The sequence below is a fragment of the Capricornis sumatraensis genome, chromosome 3 (assembly GCF_032405125.1).
Source record: "Capricornis sumatraensis isolate serow.1 chromosome 3, serow.2, whole genome shotgun sequence".
Classification (NCBI taxonomy): domain Eukaryota; kingdom Metazoa; phylum Chordata; class Mammalia; order Artiodactyla; family Bovidae; genus Capricornis; species Capricornis sumatraensis.
This window is the reverse complement of record NC_091071.1, coordinates 120934145-120952653: the sequence shown is the minus strand read 5'-3', so window position 1 is coordinate 120952653 and position 18509 is coordinate 120934145. Positions and strand designations below refer to the sequence as shown.

General features: G+C 40.8%; 1 protein-coding gene across 2 annotated transcripts in view; it reads right to left on the bottom strand.

Annotated features, from left to right (window-relative positions):
- The window catches only part of CNTNAP5 (contactin associated protein family member 5), a 1075483-nt gene that overhangs the window by 466672 nt on the left and 590302 nt on the right, over window positions 1-18509 (bottom strand). For both annotated transcript variants that reach the window (XM_068967132.1, XM_068967133.1), the window contains exons 9-10: window positions 10396-10545; window positions 7508-7679 (exon numbers count right to left, since the gene is read on the bottom strand). In XM_068967132.1, coding sequence (XP_068823233.1) covers window positions 7508-7679; window positions 10396-10545 — 322 coding nt within the window. The remainder of the gene's footprint in view (window positions 1-7507; window positions 7680-10395; window positions 10546-18509) is intronic.

Here is an 18509-nt window from a genome sequence, read left to right as displayed (position 1 = left end):
GGAGAATCCCATGGACAGAGGAGCCTGGTGGACTACAGTTCATAGAGTGGCAAAGAGCTGGACACAAATGAGCACATACTCATTGACCAGGCCAGAAGGGTTAGGGGAGGGGGGACGGAATACATGGGGAGTTTGGGATCAACAGGCACACACTGCTATCTTTAAAATGAATAACCAACAAGGAGCTACTGTACAGTACAGATTGTTTCATTTTAGAAAATGTTAAGAGCAAAACTGTCTCTACAGGAAATTGCAGCAAAAGCCCCAGGAGCAGAGGTCCCTCTTTGGTACCTGTCTTTGCCACACTCCACAAAACTGCTATTTCCTTCTGTGAAAAAATCTAAGCTGTGTGATCTCCAGGGAACATCTGCAATATCACCCAATGAGGAAGGAACACAGGAAATGGGACCCATTTCCAGGAAAACCTTTACCAGGCACCGGAAGACCCAGTGTGATCAGCAGTCTCTGCCCATTTTCTTTTTAGAGAGATTTCATCTATTTATTTTTAATTTATTGAATTAAAATTAAGTTAAAAATAAAATAATTTATTATTTTTCCTTTGGATGCATCAGGTCTTAGTTCCAGTACATGGGATCTTCCCTGCATCATGCAGAGTTCTTTGCTGCGGTGCACAGACTCTCTAGTCGCCCTGCAGCATGAGGGATCTTAGCTCCCAGACCAGGCACCGAATCCAGGTCCTCTGCATTGCAACATGGATTTTTAACCACTGGGCCACCAGGGAAGTCCCTAGGTTGATCTTTACTAAGGTTTTTGGCAATATTTCTGAGGGGTGAAGTCACTCTTATTTTGACATCTTCCTTGACCCCCACAAAAATCTGAGCCTAATCTAGAAGGAAAAACCAAGCTCTGATTTTCAAAGGGACCAGCAAATAAAATAAGTGTCCTCAAAATAACAAAAAGATAAGTTATGTTTGTTGGCAGCTGCAGCTGCCCAACCTCTGACATCTCCCCACTATGATTGGGTTCTCAAACCCAACCTTCCTTCCTCCAAAAACAGCCCTTCACTCAAACGCCTCTGAGAATCTGACTGTTTTCACTTGTATTCACAAAGGTATTGCTTGTAGTGGGAAGCAGAGGAGAGGCTGAGTGCCAAAAGGAAGTCTGGAGGGAGATGGAATTCAGTTGCGACCAAAAGTGTCCCTTGGACTCATTTCAATAACCTTTGAAGAGAGAGACTGAGATAGAGCTTCTGGAACTTTCTAGAGGCCCTTTAAGACTCTGATCAGGAAGGCAGCTGCTTGAGAGTCCAGTAAGAGTAACACCTAGACACTTGCTCCATTATTATAGGCAATCCTTGCAATCACACTGCCTCTAGGATTGGAGGCTTTTAGGCAGTGCTTCTCAAAGTCTGGTCCCAGTAGCACCCTGGAATCTGTTAGAAACGCAATTTCTCTGGCCCACAGTAAAAATCAGAAATTCTAGGTGTGGAGCTCAGCAATTTAGGTTCTAACTACCCTTCCTGGTGATTCTGATGCAAACAATCTGGGATCTGCCAGTAAAATTTAAGGAGGGGTTCATTTCCAGGTTTATGCAAATTCAGGGTCTGCAGGCATGAACAGGCATGAACCTGGAAATAAGAATCACCTCAAATTGTGTGCCCTGGACACATCACATGCTCATCTTACCCTACCCAGGCCCAATGAACCAGTGCTTTAGGAGAATCCAAAGATCACTGGACCTGGGCACCAAAATTGATGGGTATCTTCCTAATAGGGAATGGTTGGTGCCTCAGAGGTGCAGCTCAAAGAGAACTGAAGCCCAAGGAAAATCACTGAGCATTGATCTGAGGGCACATATGAGGTCTCTCTGGGCTTCCCTGTTGGCTCAGATGGTTAAGAATCTGCCTGCAATGCAGGAGACCTGGGTTCAATCCCTGGGTGGGGAAGATCCCCTGGGGGAGGGTATGGCAACCCACTCCAGTATTCTCACCTGGAGAATCCCCATGGACAGAGGAGCCTGGCAGGCTAGAGTACATGGGGTCACAAAGAGTTGGACATGACTGAGTGACTAAACACAGCACAGCACATGAGGTCTATCTATGGAGATCCACCACAGAAACTACTGGAGATCCCTTGACCATAGTGGGGAAATATCAGAGGGAGACCTGACCTTCTCCTCCCCATGTAAATGGGAGAGTTAGCAAACCATTGGCTCTAGGAATTCACATGGCAAAATCACTGAGCATCTACTGTCTACTGGACATACAACTGAGTGCCCAACTTCTTCTGCTCTCTCATTTAACTCTCAATACAAAGGTTTTATTATCCTAGCTTTGCAAAAGAGGAGACAGACAAAAAAGGTTAAATCCTATGCATCCTATTTCAAGCTGACAAGTAACAGACAGGGAATTAAACATGCTCTTATGCCTCTCAGATCCACTGCCACCTGCACTGGAATTGATGACTTTCTCCAGGTGTGATTTCCAGTTCCCCTCACTGATTCATCAGCATCCCTGTTTGCTCCTCTAAGTTTGGCTTCACACCTTGGATCCTTTTTCCTCTTGGGATGAAGTCTTAGACAGCATTTAGTGATTAGTTTCTTCAGCCCTGGACATTGAACCCTGTAGGACCAGATATGGCTCCTGGAATTAACTGCTTGGATTCTTTCACATAAGTCCTAGGAAGAAGTATTCCTTGACCTGGGCCAGCAAAAGTGGGACATGCTTACATCACTAAATTCTTGCCTGAGTAGAGTTCCCTAATATTCTACAATAACCTAAATGGGAAAATAATCTGAAAAAGAATAGATACATGCATATGTTTAGCTGAATCACTTTGCTGTACACCTGAAACTAACACAGCAATATAAATCAACTATATTCCAATATAAAATAAAATTAAAAAATAAGGTACAAAGATACAGTGTACTACATGGGGAATATAGCCTATATTTTATAATAACGATAAGGGGAATATAACCTTAAAATTGTGATTAATATGTTGTACACTTCTAACATATATAATAAAAAGAAAAACTGTAGATTAAAGAAAAAAAAACCTTGCCTGACATTGCATACCATTTTGAATGTCTCCCTTTTAAAAGGAAGTTCATTGGGCACCTAAGGTTTACAAGAGACTCAAATCCAGTTCAAATCCCTTTGGGTAGGTAGTACAAGGGATAGAACCCTGACATGGATTGAAATTTCAGTCCTGTGACCATGAAAAAGTGGACGTAATCTGCAAATCTTAGTTTACTCTCTTGAAAAAATGGGATATCAGTGTTCTCATGCCCTCCTGCCTTCTACAGCTCTTACTACATCCTATTCTACTAAAGTATATATTGATACAATAAGATTGCCTCTTATTATTATTATTAAGATGGCCACTCACTTAAAAGTGAGTGTGTGTCACTCACTCAGTGTCTGTCTATGAGGTCAAATAACCTAGGGCGTGATTCTGCTCTAAGCATACTTTGCTTGATGATGGTTTATAATATCAAGTCTGGCCTACTTTAAGCTAAGAGTGTGCAGGAGATAAGTTTAGCCCAAGAAGAACCATGGTTTGGGGTATGGAGAACATGAGACTGGAGATTTAGCCTGCAAAGGACAGATGGTGGCTGTGTTTCATATTCTACAGGTATAAAGCGTATTGAAGGTGGTTGGGGTCTGTCAAATCCCAAATGTGATTTCCCAACTTGATCTTGGACTGTCAGACACTGGGCAGTCCTCTAAAGAGCCTCCTAAAGCCAGCATGTTCCTTGCTGCCAGGCCTGCTGTGGGCCAGTCCAGTTCCTCCACTTCCTTTCTTCCTCAAAGCCAGAAGCTTCAACAAAGTGCCCATTATGGAGATGCAAACTGTTGGCTTAAATCCTTCGGTCTCTGAGAAGGAACTCTCCCAGCATATACTCAAGACTTCAGCCATAAAAAAGAATGAAATAATGCCATTTGCAGCAACACGGATAGACCTAGAGATTATCATACTAAGCAAAGTAAATCAGAGAGAGAGAAAGAAAAATATCATATGATATCACTGTTATGTGGAGTCTAAAACAGGATACAAATGAACTTATTTACAAAGTAGAAACAGACTTTGCTGCTTTTCAGTGGCTAAGTTATATCTGACTCTTCGTGATCCCCTGGACTGTAGCACACCAGGCTCCTCTGTACTCCATTATCTCCCAGAGTTTGCTCAAATTCTTACATATAGAGAAAACAAACTTATGGTTACCAAAGAAGGAAGAGGGAGGAGAGGAGATAAATTTGGAGTTTGGGACTAACACATACATACTTTTATATATAAAACAGGTAACCAACAATGACCCACTATATACTATACACTGTATACTATACTATACTCAATATTCTGTGATAACCTATAATGGAAAAGGTTCAGAAAAAGAATCATCTATGCATATGTATAACTGAATCACTTTTCTATACACCTAAAACTAACACAATGTTGTAAGTCAACCATATTCCAATATAAAATTAAATATTTTTAATAAAATAAAATACAACTGTACTCAAAGTATGACATTGGAATATGTACTTATTTGCTCAGTCATTGTTCAACTCTTTGTGACACTTTTGGACTGTAGCCCACCAAGTTCCTCTGAATATGGCATTGTTCAGATAAGAGTACTGGAGTGGGTTGCCATTTCCTTCTCTATGACATTTGAATATATTTTCATCAAAAGGATATATTAAAGTAAAGGTAAGAAATTTAAAAATCAAAATTATTTTTGTTGTGTTTTCACAAAATTTTCTTCTGAAGTGTGAAAGCTCACTGTTATAAATAAAAGATAAAATAGGAATCATAGTTAATGAAAACTAACATTTCTAATCAAAAAGATTTAAAGTGTCTAATGTTTTAAAATATTCATTGAATTTCATTAAACCTCACTAAATTTTTCTGAAAAAAGCCACACACAGCCAGACTGTTCTCTACCCCCATGTGTCCCCACAAACCCCACCCCCACCTCAAGTGGCAAGCTCCCAGAAGGCACAACTTCCTTCTCACTTGTCCTTAAATCAGGTTCACATCGACTAGCACGTTAAAAATAAAACGCAAAACTCAGAAACCACCTGTTTTTCTAACCCGAGGACCCTCTCCAAGCAAATGTTAAATATAAGTTCAAGAAATAATTAATTAAGCAAGGCCTTTTACCAGTTTCCCTTCTGTTAGAGAGACTGTCTGGTAAATCAAGAAAAATGTCCCACTTACCCACTAAACTAAACACAATCCCTTATTATACAATTAACCAAAACACTATTGTATGTAATACAATTATACAGTCTACAATTACACAAAAGTAATGATGCAAAGTAGATGGCGATGGCGTCCCATGTAATCAAAAATAATGAAAGCACCCTCAGTTAGAAATTAACTAATCATGAGATCCCTATTGATAAATGTTCCATCGATCTACACTTTGCAAAAGGCTGTCCTGTTTGATGAAGTGGGATACCCTCCAATCCCTTATCATTAATGACTATAGGAATGACAACCATTCTGTGAGATATCTTTTATTCTGAGATCTCTAAACTAGCACATTCTAATGAAGCATGCATTTTATTACCCACTTTTCCAGCTGGCCAAATAGGAAAAAAATGAAGCAGAAGAGCCTGGGAGTCTGTGTGATTTGTTGACAATCCCATGTGGAGTGGTATTAACAGAGAAACATGCATATAAAGTTCCACTGAATTCTATCAGTCATTCCGAGCATGCGAGGAGATTATGGTCTGCAGAGCTGATTTCTGTGATGCTCAGTACAGGCACCTACTATTTCTCATCATTGTTCCCCTGGACTGGAGCAGTGACCTCTCTGCCTCTTGGCTGGTTCTTTTCCAATGCATCCTTCTCACTTTTCCTGAATACTCTTTTTACCAAACAGATCTGACTGCCTTCCTTCTTGAGTCTTCCTAGGGCATCAGGCTAAATGCCATACACACGCAAAGCTCTTTATAATTGACACACACCCCCAGCCATGTTCACATCATATGCTCTATCACTATGACCTATATTTTATGGAATCTAAGACAACATTCACTGTAAGACATGACATTATTTTACGGCCTCCTAAGGAAAATAAACAGCCAATTAAACTACTATAAACCTTCAAAGATAAGATGCATCCCAATATTAGAGGTTTTTAAATGAAAACTAAGCATCTTGGGTAGATGAAAAGCTTGCAAACCATGATCCCCCTATTTTTATGACATCTTGCATGCCATGTCCTTCCAACTTATGAGTTACCATCACCTCCGCCCCTCAGCCAAGCCTGCCCATCTTGTCAGACTCAGCTCAACACCACTTCCTGAAAGCTGTCCTGACTTCAACTGCCACTGTCATGCTGCTGCTGCTGCTGCTAAGTCGCTTCAGTTGTGCCCGACTCTGTGTGACCCCATAGACGGCAGCCCACCAGGCTCCTCCGTCCCTGGGACTCTCCAGGCAAGAATATGGGAGTGGGTTGCCATTTCCTTCCCCAATGCATGAAAGTGAAAATTGAAAAGTAAAAGTGAAGTCACTCAGTCGTGCCTGACTCTTAGCGACCCCATGCCCTGCAGTCCACCAGGCTCCTCCGTCCATGGGATTTTCCAGGCAAGAGTACTGGAGTGGGGTGCCATTGCCTTCTCCTACACTGTCATAGATCTCACAAATAAAGGTATACTTCTTGGACATTGATAGCATTTTATGGTGATGTCTAATTAATTCCCTGAAACATAAGCAGAGACTCTATAGCAGCAACACAGAGGCAAACACTTAACATGTATTGCTAACTCATTCAGGAAAGGGCATCTTGACCTGGGTGAGTAGCACTGGCAGAAGGAAGGCGATAAAGTGCTGGAGAGGACACATGGACCACATATGTAACTTTGCTGAAAATTCAGAACCCCTCCTCTTTCATTTCCTGCAACGAGTCTCTGAATCTCTTATTTAAAATCTCATATTCAGAAACATCAAATAAAAGAGGAGCTAGAGTCCAGGAGAAATGAAGAGGGAAAAAAGTGTTGCTAAACGTGTTAAGTTGTGGAATATAAGTGCTGTTCTCTGTCCAGGTTCTGATCTCCACCGGTAAAAGAAGCAGTGGGTTAGGGGTGGTAACAGCAAAGATCAGGCTTCCCGTGAGTCACCGAACTACTGGACCCTGTCAAAACCTCTGTTACAGGAATCCCAGAGGGCTTGATTTCATCTGTCTGTGTGAACGGACACACAATGCTATTCCTAACTGCAATTCCTCCCTCCTTTTCACTTCCCTCTTAACTTCAGAAGTAATCAAATGTTGTTTATGCAGAAAATTTTAATCCTTTCACAAATTTGTATTTGATTTAATTTGCATATCCCATTTACTGCAAGTGAAACTCAACTTATTTAAAACATTTTTCCCTGGGCCTGAAATCCTTTCAGAAATATATTCCATTAGGCGACTCAATTATATCTAATGTGGCTGATGTCAGTGGATTTGAATTTTGGTGAAAGAAACTCATATTTAGAACAGTGAGAATGGGAACGGGGTGGGAGAACAGAGGAGAAGAGACAATAATTACCTGTCTTTGATGCTACACAGATCAATGTGTAAATCACTAAAATTCCCCAGGGAACCTTGCTGAACTGAAATGAGGTCCTTGGGCTGGTTATCAATAAAGATGAGCCTCATGCAGCCTTGGAAAGCCTTAATGGGATTTAAACATTGGGAATCGGTGAGATTGTCAGGGCACCCTGTGGGACAGAGAAAAAAAAAAAAATTAAGAAGAATACTGAAAAGATCAGTCATTACTTTAGTGACCTATTGACAGAAGACCTTAAGATCTAATTATTTCAGTGTTTTTTCATTCACAGCATTACACACATTTTTTTTGTTGTAAATCAGCATTCTCAGAGATGGGACAAAACTGGTACAAAATGGGGCATACTTAATCACTGTATAGAACAGAAAACAAAATATGTTACAGGGGATACTGATCCCACTGCATTTCTCTCATTCTCATTTCTTTTTTCCCTATTTGTAAGCCATTTGCTATTGTTTTGCGTGGTATACTTCACTCAGCCCAAGAAAGCAACATATCATAACTACTTGGGAATTGCAGTTCTGTCTTAAAAACACACTTTTAAATGAACAATTAAATTCTGAATTACACATTCAAAGAAAATTATGCTTTGGGTAAGAACGGTAGCAGAGTAATTGTCTGGTTAATTGTCAGCATTATCAGGCTTAGTTCCTGAGAAAAGTATATACAGGAATGTAACTGGAATTTTGAAGTGATGTGTAAAGCAAACCCAAATGCTAGAGGAACTAAGAGTTTAAATGCACAGTTATAGTGCTGTAATCACATATATGAAAGTTTAACGCCATACCTTTATAAAGGGTGTTGTTTTAAAAATATGCATCACACTAATTGAGCATAGTTGCAACCAGAGAATAACTACTTCGCATTGCCAGGTATACAGTCACAGACGTGCATGGGTTCCTGTGCTCTTTATAAACTCCATCCAATGGTTTTAATAGGTTCAGAGCATATGGGAAAGCAAGCTTGAAAACATGGCAATAACCCATAAATAATTGGGAATTATTTCAGCCATCTCTAATAGACAGTCACTGCTGGGCTGAAGCCCAGCAGCTGGTTAACAGCTCACAGGCACACTATAAAATGAAGAGAGATGCTACAACTTCTAATTGAAGCTGTAGAGAGAATTTATGTAAGTTGACGATTATTACTCAAACTCATTTTTCACTTGCCTTAAGTTTACAGTCTATGTGTGGGGCGTTTGTTTAAACACTGTTCAGATCTCAGATAAATCTTCCCTCCTCAGCCTGGAGTCTCACAAGACCCGCGTCTAAAAACACTTCTACTGGGGGAAGGGAGCTATTTTGCCTTTGAGGCATTTCGGATGCTTAAGTCACATAATTAATTCAACATTATTTCCCCCGGAAATAAATATAAGATTGCTTTATTCTGTGTCAATGAAACATTGCATATGATGCGAAATTATACATTCTGTGAGCTTTATCTTTGGGGCCCCCAAGACCTTTCCTTTGCCGTCTTTAGAGTATGTCATTCTGCTGTCACTAGTGGGGCATGGAGAACTCAGATTTAGGGTTAAATCCTGCTTCTACTACTCACACATACACCAGTGTTACTATCTGTAAAATGGAGCTAAAATTATCTACCTCATAAAGTTATTGCCTGAATTAAATGATGTAAGACACATAAAACATTTACAGAGGATGAAAATGTTCCCTTTCTAAAGGAATTTGTTATCTGGGCACATATGGAGATTTGGAGTGAAGGACAGAGGCTCTGGTTCCTAAAATCAAACCACAAAGGAATCACTCCAGTCAACTTCCCTCCCAGGACACCCCAATGTGTACACTGCCTCTGTGCAAAGTCCCTTTTATATTTCAAAGATAACCCCATGTCAATGGTATGAGAAAAGTGATTTACAAATTCTATTTCAGAGACTGTACTTTTTACAGGATACTTCTCTTTAGACCAGTCCCAGCAGATGCCTGTATTTACAAAAGGTGAAACCAGTCTGCCCATTCTAATGTAGAAAGCACGATGTTGTAGGTTCAACCTTTACCTCACTGAACTCTCCCAGCAATTCTGCTTTGTTTCCCCACAGTCTGGATAAGGAAGTTCAGGGACCACGAGTGTGTTACCCAAGGTCAGACAGCTACTGAGATTAATTACTCGTTAAAGACTGTTTCTATAATACCAACAATTGACAAAGTAGGGATGGATATTTTTAATGAAAAATACCCTTAAAATTAAATAAAAATACACATATGCTATAAAAATAAAGCCTAATTATATATTTCTCCTGCTTACCAGATTGCCCTTGCCTTTTCATATTGGCCAAATTTCCTAGCATTGGAGGGGGCTGCTCTTGGTGGAGCTATAAATTCATGGCCCTTCTAGGTCTTCCCTCTAGCTCCCCTCCATGAGCATGGCCTCCAGGGATGTGAGGAAGGGATGGGTTGGGGATTAAGAAAGCAAATCAGCTGAGAAGTGACGGAGAAAGCTGAGGATACTGGTTGTACATTCCCATCTGAATTTTTTCTCTTTCAGGTACTGCTGACTCTCAGTAGACTTTCTCCAAGTTTTCAACTGAGTTTCTCCTCTGGAATATGATCACAGAGTTTGGCATGGCTACAAAAAATCACCTTTGGATGTGTTACATAACAACAGCTCTTATAGCTAGATTTTTTTTTTTCCCCTCAGCACTGACCTAGATAATTTGTACAGCTGTGAAAAGTTTGCTTCTCATTATTTTGAGCTTGAGAATAGGGATGTGGAGTGTGTGTGTGTGTGTGTGTGTGTGTGTGTACTGGGAGAATGGTCAATTTGGCACAGAAAGAATCATTGTAGTGAAATAAGTGCCCACTGCATTCTCCCTACGTCCTTTTTTCAACCTCAAAAGCTGGGGAATTTACCTCCAAAATAGTAGCGATTTCCAGAATAAATCTGCATTCTGCTGGTGTCCTGAGCCGGGGATGCTGCATTGTTATCCAGCGTGAGAGTGATGCGGTTCCTTCTGGCACTGATGCTAACCGAATGCCACAAGCCGTCATTCAAGTCCCTTCCTGCAAAAAACACAGGGAGGACAAGCGTAGTGATGATTAACTCGGGCAGGTTTGCAAAGAGTAAGGGAAGTTCTCTTGCCTGCTGTGGTCCATGTACATACTTAGAGTGGACACTCTTCATTTTGCAGTTTCCCAGGAGTCATCATTTTCTTTTTACCATTTAATTCTATTGTTTTCTTTTTAAAATGGGAGCTGAACCATAGAATATACCTTCACACTAGGTCTCAGAGCCTAGGAAGATTATCAGATCCCTTACAACTAGCCTCAGTATTTAGCCTGCATGCTTGCAATAAAATAAATAGTACACATAACAAGTTTCTGCCCAAGAGCTTTCTTTTAATCAATACAATGGAAATAAGGCCTTAAAAACCTATAAGTTGTTTTCCACTCAGGCCTTCAGTTGCCTAGATCTCAGCTGGTTCTCCTGGTAACTTGGGAAAGAGTAACCCCTGACTTGGACAATAAGTTGGGGAGATGGAATGCCAAAGACTCTGGGGGTATCACACATTGTAACAGCTTTTGTGCTGTAAAGTTTCCATTAGGGAAAGGGCAACAATGCAGAGAAGGGCCTTCCATCTCAAGCACCAAGGGACACTGAGAAGAAATGACAATTTGGGAGGAGCTTCGAGCAAATATTCACAATGTACTAAGCTATAAAATAAACTCATCTATGCCTAAAATAAAGGGTGTTGCTTAACCACTTCTAATATGTTTGGTTTGAAAAACAGGACAACACTTCTTCATATACTACAAAGCTATAGAAAACATTTATTGACATTGATATATAAATTCAGAGTCAAAAGATTAAAAAAAAAAATTCAAAATGTTCCCAGTGATTTTTAATCTCTGAGTAGTGGAATTATAGGCAATTTTAGTTTTCTCACATTTTTCTAAACATGGAATATATATTTTTTACTAAAATAAAACTGCTTTTAAAGGCAAAAGTAAATGAGGAAAGCTAGAGATTCCAATGATACACCAGGCAGAGGAGCCTCCTGTTAAAGGGGCATAACAGACTAACAGTTTAATTCCAATTTTTTTTCCTTAACTAATTATATGACACTGGCCGAGTCACTTACCTTTCCAAGCTCTGGTTTTATCTCCTGTAAATATAATTTTACTCTATATCATTGGTAAGGGATCCACTGAGATCAGGCAGGAAAGCTCCCAGGGTATGTAGGTTGTAAGCATAGTGGGTGTTTATTTATAGCATATTTCTCTCTTGTCCTTTTGCCCTGGATGCCTTTGATTCACACTACACCACACTGCCAAGCTCCTTTGTTGAGGAAAGTGCCTTGGGAATTAAGTCACGAGGGTTTCAACTATTTCCTACAAAATTGTTAGTGTTACTTGCTTGGTTGTGTCTGACTCTGTAACCCCATAGGCTGTGGCCCGCCAGGCTCCTCTGTCCATGGAATTCTTCAGCAAGAATATTGGAGTGGGTTGCCATTTCTGGAGGGGATCTTCCTGACCCAGGGATTGTACCTACATCTCCTGCATTGGCAGGCAGATTTTTTACCCTCTGATCCATCAGGGAAGCCCCCCTACAAAATGTTTATCATCTATTAAGGTTCAGTCTGTGCAAAATGTTCACTGAAACAAACATAGTCCTAATATCTAGTCCAGTCACAAAGATTTGTTTGTAACCAGAGCAGAGAGCCACCCATTTCTTCACTCAGCAGACATGTGTTGTGCCCTGCTACGTGCCAAGTTACCTGCCTTTCCTTATCGACTCAGTTTCCCTCCCCTGCAAAATAGGGAGAATGATTGTATTTCTAGGGTCTTGGGAGAATTATATCCATTAATATAGTAGGACCTGTAGGACAGTCCATGTCACAAAGTAGACAGTAATGTTTGCTAAAACAAAAGAACAGAACAGCAACCATAAAACGCATGCCTCTCACCTGCCCCTGTGTTTAGGAGAGTGGATAGTCACTTCATCTGGGATAATCCACAGTTAGATGGAAGAGACTTAGGCAAAGAGGCCTAAAATACTGTCCTTGGAGAATTGCAGGCTAGTGGCTTAGAGAAGCAAGCAGACAGCAGCCTCGCTTGTAATACTGGGTGAATCAGTAGTACAAAGATACAGAAGAAAGACCTAACTCAACATAAGGGTCTCAAAAACACTTCACAGAAAAAGTGGTGACAATTTTAGGAAGCTGTGAAAACTGAGTAAGAGTTTCTCATTTCTAAAGAGTTCCAGGGGCCAGAGAGCCTAAGGTCTGGAATGAAACATAGTACAGGACAACAGGAAGCTATATGGGAAGAGGGTCTGGTCACCCAGGGGCCCCATGTACTAGGCTAAGGAAGTGTTTCACCATTATCCTGGGACAAAGAATTCTGGAGGGCACTTTACCCAAGATTCTATCAGAATCTCTGGGCAAGCGACCTCGGGCATCTGCATTTTTTAAAAGTCCCTTGAATGATTCTAACGTGCAGCCAGGAATGAAATCACTGATCTAGCATCTGGTGGCTCAGTGATAAAGAATCCATCTGCCAGTGTAGGAGATGAGGGTTCAATCCCTGCACTGAGAAGAGTCCCCTGGAGAAGGAAATGGCAACCCGCTCCAGTGTTCTTGCCTAGGAAATCCCACGGACAGGCTACAGTCCATGGGGTTATAAAATAATCAGATACAACTTAGCGACTAAACAAGAACAACATCAGCATGGGGATGACCTGGCCGGAGGCACACATTTAAAGACTCTGGTGGCCTATAGAAGGAACAAGGAGGAGCAAGGACGGAAGCAGAACGGGGCGGAGGGGTCAGGGGAGGCCTGACATGTGCACAGGCCCCTGAATGATGGGGGTCTCAGGCAAAGTAGCATCTGTGAAAATGGACAGGAAGGGACAGAAAGAAGCTATTTCTGGAGCTCAGTCTTTATAGTGCCTACTGGGACAGTCCCTGAGAAACCAGCTGGGGAGAACGCACTGAAAATCAGACTAGAGGTCTGCAGGGCTTCTTAGAAAGGCTACTAAAGAGCCCCTGCCCCTGAGCCATCCAATGGCCATAGACGCAGCCCCCAGGAAAGCACCGCACCAGGCTGGAAGCCCAGCTGTGATACACAGGGGCAGCTGTGCTCCATCTGTTCCGAATAACCCAGATGTAAGGGCCAGCTCCCTCCCAGCCAGTGATCACTGCAGCCCTGAACATTTGCCTTGGGTGGAGAGGAGAACACAGAAGCTGCTCAGCTTGGAGGCCCTACTTCTCCCCAAAAGGCCAGTGGGGTCCAGCAATAGGAATTCTGCTAATGAGGCAGAGGGTCTGTCAGGTGTTTCCTGGTGCTGAATATTTGACTTCTGTCAGGGGCATTGGGCAGCATAGCCAGTGGTGGGTCTTTACTCCTTTTACGGCCATTTGCATACCAATTTAAATACCTCTGCATAACAGATGAGATTTCATTTCAGGTACACCATAGACTAGGCTAGAAGGGAGTCAGTAACTAGCTCAACAGATAGGGTAAAAATAGCCCCTAAAGTGAAAAAAAATTAAAGTCACTCTGTCATGTCTGACTCTTTGAGACCCCACAGACTGTAGCCCGCAGGCTCCTCTGTCCATGGAATACTCCAGGCAAGAATACTGGTATGGCAGCCATTCCCTTCTCCAGGGATCTCCCTCACTGCAGGCAGATTCTGTACCATCTGAGCCACCAAAAGTATCCTCTAACCGCACAGCTAAACATTAGGGACACAGTAGAAAGAAGATACAGACAGAGGTCAGGGGGAGTGTGCCATCTAATTACAGACACATCATCAGGTCGCTGTACAGAAGACACTGGTCTGAGGAAGAGGTATGTTCAGTATGGAGGCAGGACGGGAGCTGGGGCTGGGGCTGTAGCTTGCATGTTCTGGCTTGGGGTCCCCACCCTTCCCCAGGTCACTATCTGTCTTTAAAAGCTTCAGGTTACAATAAGGGGTTGCTTGGTTGGTGAGATGTTTTCTTTTTCTTTTCTTTCTTTTTTTTTCTTTCTGGTCTGCTTTTCCTTTTGATTTGATCTCTTTTGATCTTCTCCTACAATGTCCCTAGTCCCTGCAGGGGGAGCCTGTGTGAAATCTTAGCTCTTCGAAGAAAATTATGTGAACGGTAGTTCTTGCTGCTGACCACACAAAGGGATCACCTAGGGAGCTTTTGCAAAGACAGGTCCCTGGGCCCCACACCATGTTAATTAAGGCAGACTTATGGGGTGGTCACAGGCCTTGGAAGTTTCAAAGATCCCCAGACATTCAATTGTGCAGCCCGGGTTGAGAAGTAATCCATGAGAGGTTTCAAAAGAGGAAAGAAAGAAGCTAAGAAAAACAAGACCAGCTCTGAAGAGCTGACCTGGGCACAGATTCCAAGGCGAGTGAAGTGGCAGACCTCTCTCTGAATATCTGCTTCTCCCTGGGCTCTCTGTCCCATCCTTCTGTTAATGGATCCAAAATAACACCTCTGGAGCCTCTTCAGGTTTATTTTTTAAGAACAGTCTATTAAAGGTACAGGTTTAAGTGTTATTAATTATTCACAAATTAGGGGAAATCAATTCTATCAGGTTACTTTCCTCCAAAAACCTCTCTGAGATAAGCAGGTCTGAAAAAAATAGAAATTTTCAATGAAGGGGACAGGAAAGCATTACCCTTGAGGAGAAGAACCTCCTTGGGGAAATTCCTCTGGGCACAGAAGAAAAGGGTTTTTAGGGCCACTTTGGGGTGATTTAAAAGCTGAGGCTTAAAAGATAGGGCTTGGGTTCTGCAATGATTGTTGGATGATAACAAACATAAAACTTCTGAACTTTAAAGTGATATTAAATAATATTTGTCATCTTCCAGACTGGCAAAGAATAGAATATATATATATATACACTTTATTTTAGTGGATATAGAGGAATCAGGCAATTTCAAAGGTTGATACATTCTTTCTAGAAGGCAGTATACCAACAAGGATCAAAAACCCTAAAAATATAATACCTCATTTCCACGAATTTTCTTTCAAAGAATCAATCCTAAAATAATAACAAAACTGCAATCATGGTTTATGGTGAAGAGTTCATGACATTGTTTATAATATCATTTATGATAGCGAAAACTCACATCTGCTAATATTTCCAACAGCAATAATTTAGGTAAATCAGATGTATTGTATTTGATAATACAGAGTACAACCCTGAATATTTGCTTTTCTATATGAATTTTAGTATAATGCATCTAATGCCATAAAATAAACTGCTATGTTACTACAAAGATTATATTAAATTTATAACTAAGGGAGAAATGATATCTTTATAATGCTGTTATCCATTCAAGAATGGGATATATTTGTACATTTGTCCAAGTATTATTCAGTGCCTTTCATGAGTGTTTTAACATTTTTCTTGTATGGTTTTGCACATCTCTTGTCAAGTTAAGTCCAAAGTATTTCACCTTCTTTGCCACTATTGTAAATGAAAGTTTCACTACCATTAATAATAATAATATGAAATATAATGTAGTCATTAAAATCATAATTCTAAGAGTGGTAGTGATATCCTAGTAAGTGAAATACAGTATGTAGGGTATTGCTCCCATTTTGTTAAAAATGACAACAAAGAGAAAACACTGGAACTAGCTTGAATGAGAGAATCATAGATTCTTTTTTCTTGTGTAAAGTCCTAGAATTTGTGAAGTTTCTAAAAAACATGTGCAACATTTGTAATTATTTTTAATACTATCAAACTGTTTAGGCTGAGATAAAGGATAGGAAATGTTTTCATTCTTTTCCACCTCTCTTTCCACACCCCCCCCCCACCAACCCTTCATTATTTAAAGTAACTGCTTCCTAGTTCCAGAATCCAGCCTAAGGCATTCGTATAAAATGTCTCTCATAGAGAGGGTTAAAGAGGTTTAGAATGTTTTCTTCATAAAAAAATATAAAAATAGACACTTTCCATCCTTGCAACCAAACTTGCAGAAGAAATGTGAAACACGGCCCAATTGTAAAAACAGCTAATAATACACAGTACCAGTACTGAATATCTACAATGAGCCAGGCACTTTGAATATGTAATTCCTTGTCCATTCTAAAGAAGATCAGGCCTGGGTGTTCTTTGGAAGAAATGATGCTAAAGCTGAAACTCCAGTACTTCGGCAACCTCATGCGAAGAGTTGATTCATTGGAAAAGACCCTGATGCTGGGAGGAATTGGGGGCAGGAGGAAAAGGGGACGACAGAGGATGAGATGGCTGGATGGCATCACTGATTCGATGGACGTGAGTCTGAGTGAACTCCGGGAGTTGGTGATGGACAAGGAAGCCTGGCGTGCTGTGGTTCATGAGGTTGCAAAGAGTCGGACACGACTGAGCGACTGAACTGAACTGACTGAACTGAATTTGCACAATATTCCCAGAGGCCAAGTTTTAGGGCCCGCATGTTACACAAGCTAAAACAAAATTGGAGAGGCTGTCCAGGGTCATATGGCTACTGTGCAGGCAGACCCAGAATTCAAACACAGGGGTCGGGCACCCAGGCTGAGTGCTTTCTGCTCTCCACACTCCAAAGCGAACCCTGCATTGCTCCAGGAATCATTCTGATGGCCAATTACCTCTACCTCTATTTTCTGCTCTGGAATTTAACTTTGCTTTTATTTAGTTATATTTTTGAAACAGCTTTATTGAGATAAAACTCACAGACTATACCATCTATCTGTGTAAAAAGTACAGTTCAGTGATTTTTAGTATAGTCACAGAGTTAGGCTGCCATTACAATCAATTTTAAAATGTTTGGAGCCCCCAAAGAAATGCTATAACCTTAGATATCAGTCTCCAATCGCCTGAATCTCCCACCTCCAGCTGTGCCAACCAATAATCTGCTTTCTGTCTCTATGGACTTGCTTGCGGAGATTTCCTATAAATGAAAAAATACGTTATGTTCCCTTTTGTACTGGCTTCTTTTGCTTCACATAATGTTTTCAGGGTTCATTGTAGGTAGCAGCTTGTATCCGTCTATCTGTATCAGTCTATCTGTCTACCTATATGGCTGAATGTTGTTCCATTGTGTGGACAGACCACATTTTGTTCATCCTTTTGCCAGGTGATGGACATTTGGGTCACTTGCACTTTGCTGATATTATGAATAATGCCGCTATGAACATTCCTGCACAGATTTCTCTGTGGATTTAGGTCTTTAATTCTCTTAGGTGTGCACCTAGGAGCAGGATTGCTGAATCATATATGGTATCTCCATATGTAACCTTTTGAGGAACTGTTTCAATGTTTCCTAAGTAACTGCACCACTTCTGTTCTCACAAGGCAACCTTCCCTTTGACAAGACTGAGTTCAAACTTTAGTTCTGTCCTTTCATGGAACTTCAAGTTTCTATTGAATTAAGATACAATTCAACTTTTGCTTCTCAAAATGTCCACTTAGATCTGACCTTGGACCTTTTCTACTTTGATTTTATTTTTCTAGATAAATATGATTACCAAGCATCTTGTGTGTTTTTTAATACTTTTTTATAATGAGACCTTCACAACAATTTATAGTTCACACTTATTAAGACTGAGACTCAAGGTGGCTAAGAAGTATTCTAACAGCCTGAATCTTTTTTTTTTTTTTTTAGCAGTAAGGTTTTGCCTTGGGAGGGAGTAGAATTTCTCAAATTTGGGGCTGGATAATTCTTTGTTGGGGGTGTGGTGTCCTCTACTATGCTTTTCTATAGGATGTTTAGCAGCATCCCTGACTCCCGGGATGCCCCCATCCCCAGCACCAAAAATATCCTCAGAAATGGAGTTATATAAGCTGTTGTATATTTTAGAAATTAACCCCTTCTCAGTCACAAATATTTTCTCCCATTCTGTAAGTTGTCTTTTCATTTTGTTTATGGTTTCCTCTGCTGTACAGAAGCTTTTAAGTTTAATTAGGTCCCATTTGTTTATTTTTGCATTTATTTTCATCACTCTAGGAGATGGATCCAAAAACATTGCTGTGATTTATGTCAAAAAATGTTCTGCCTATGT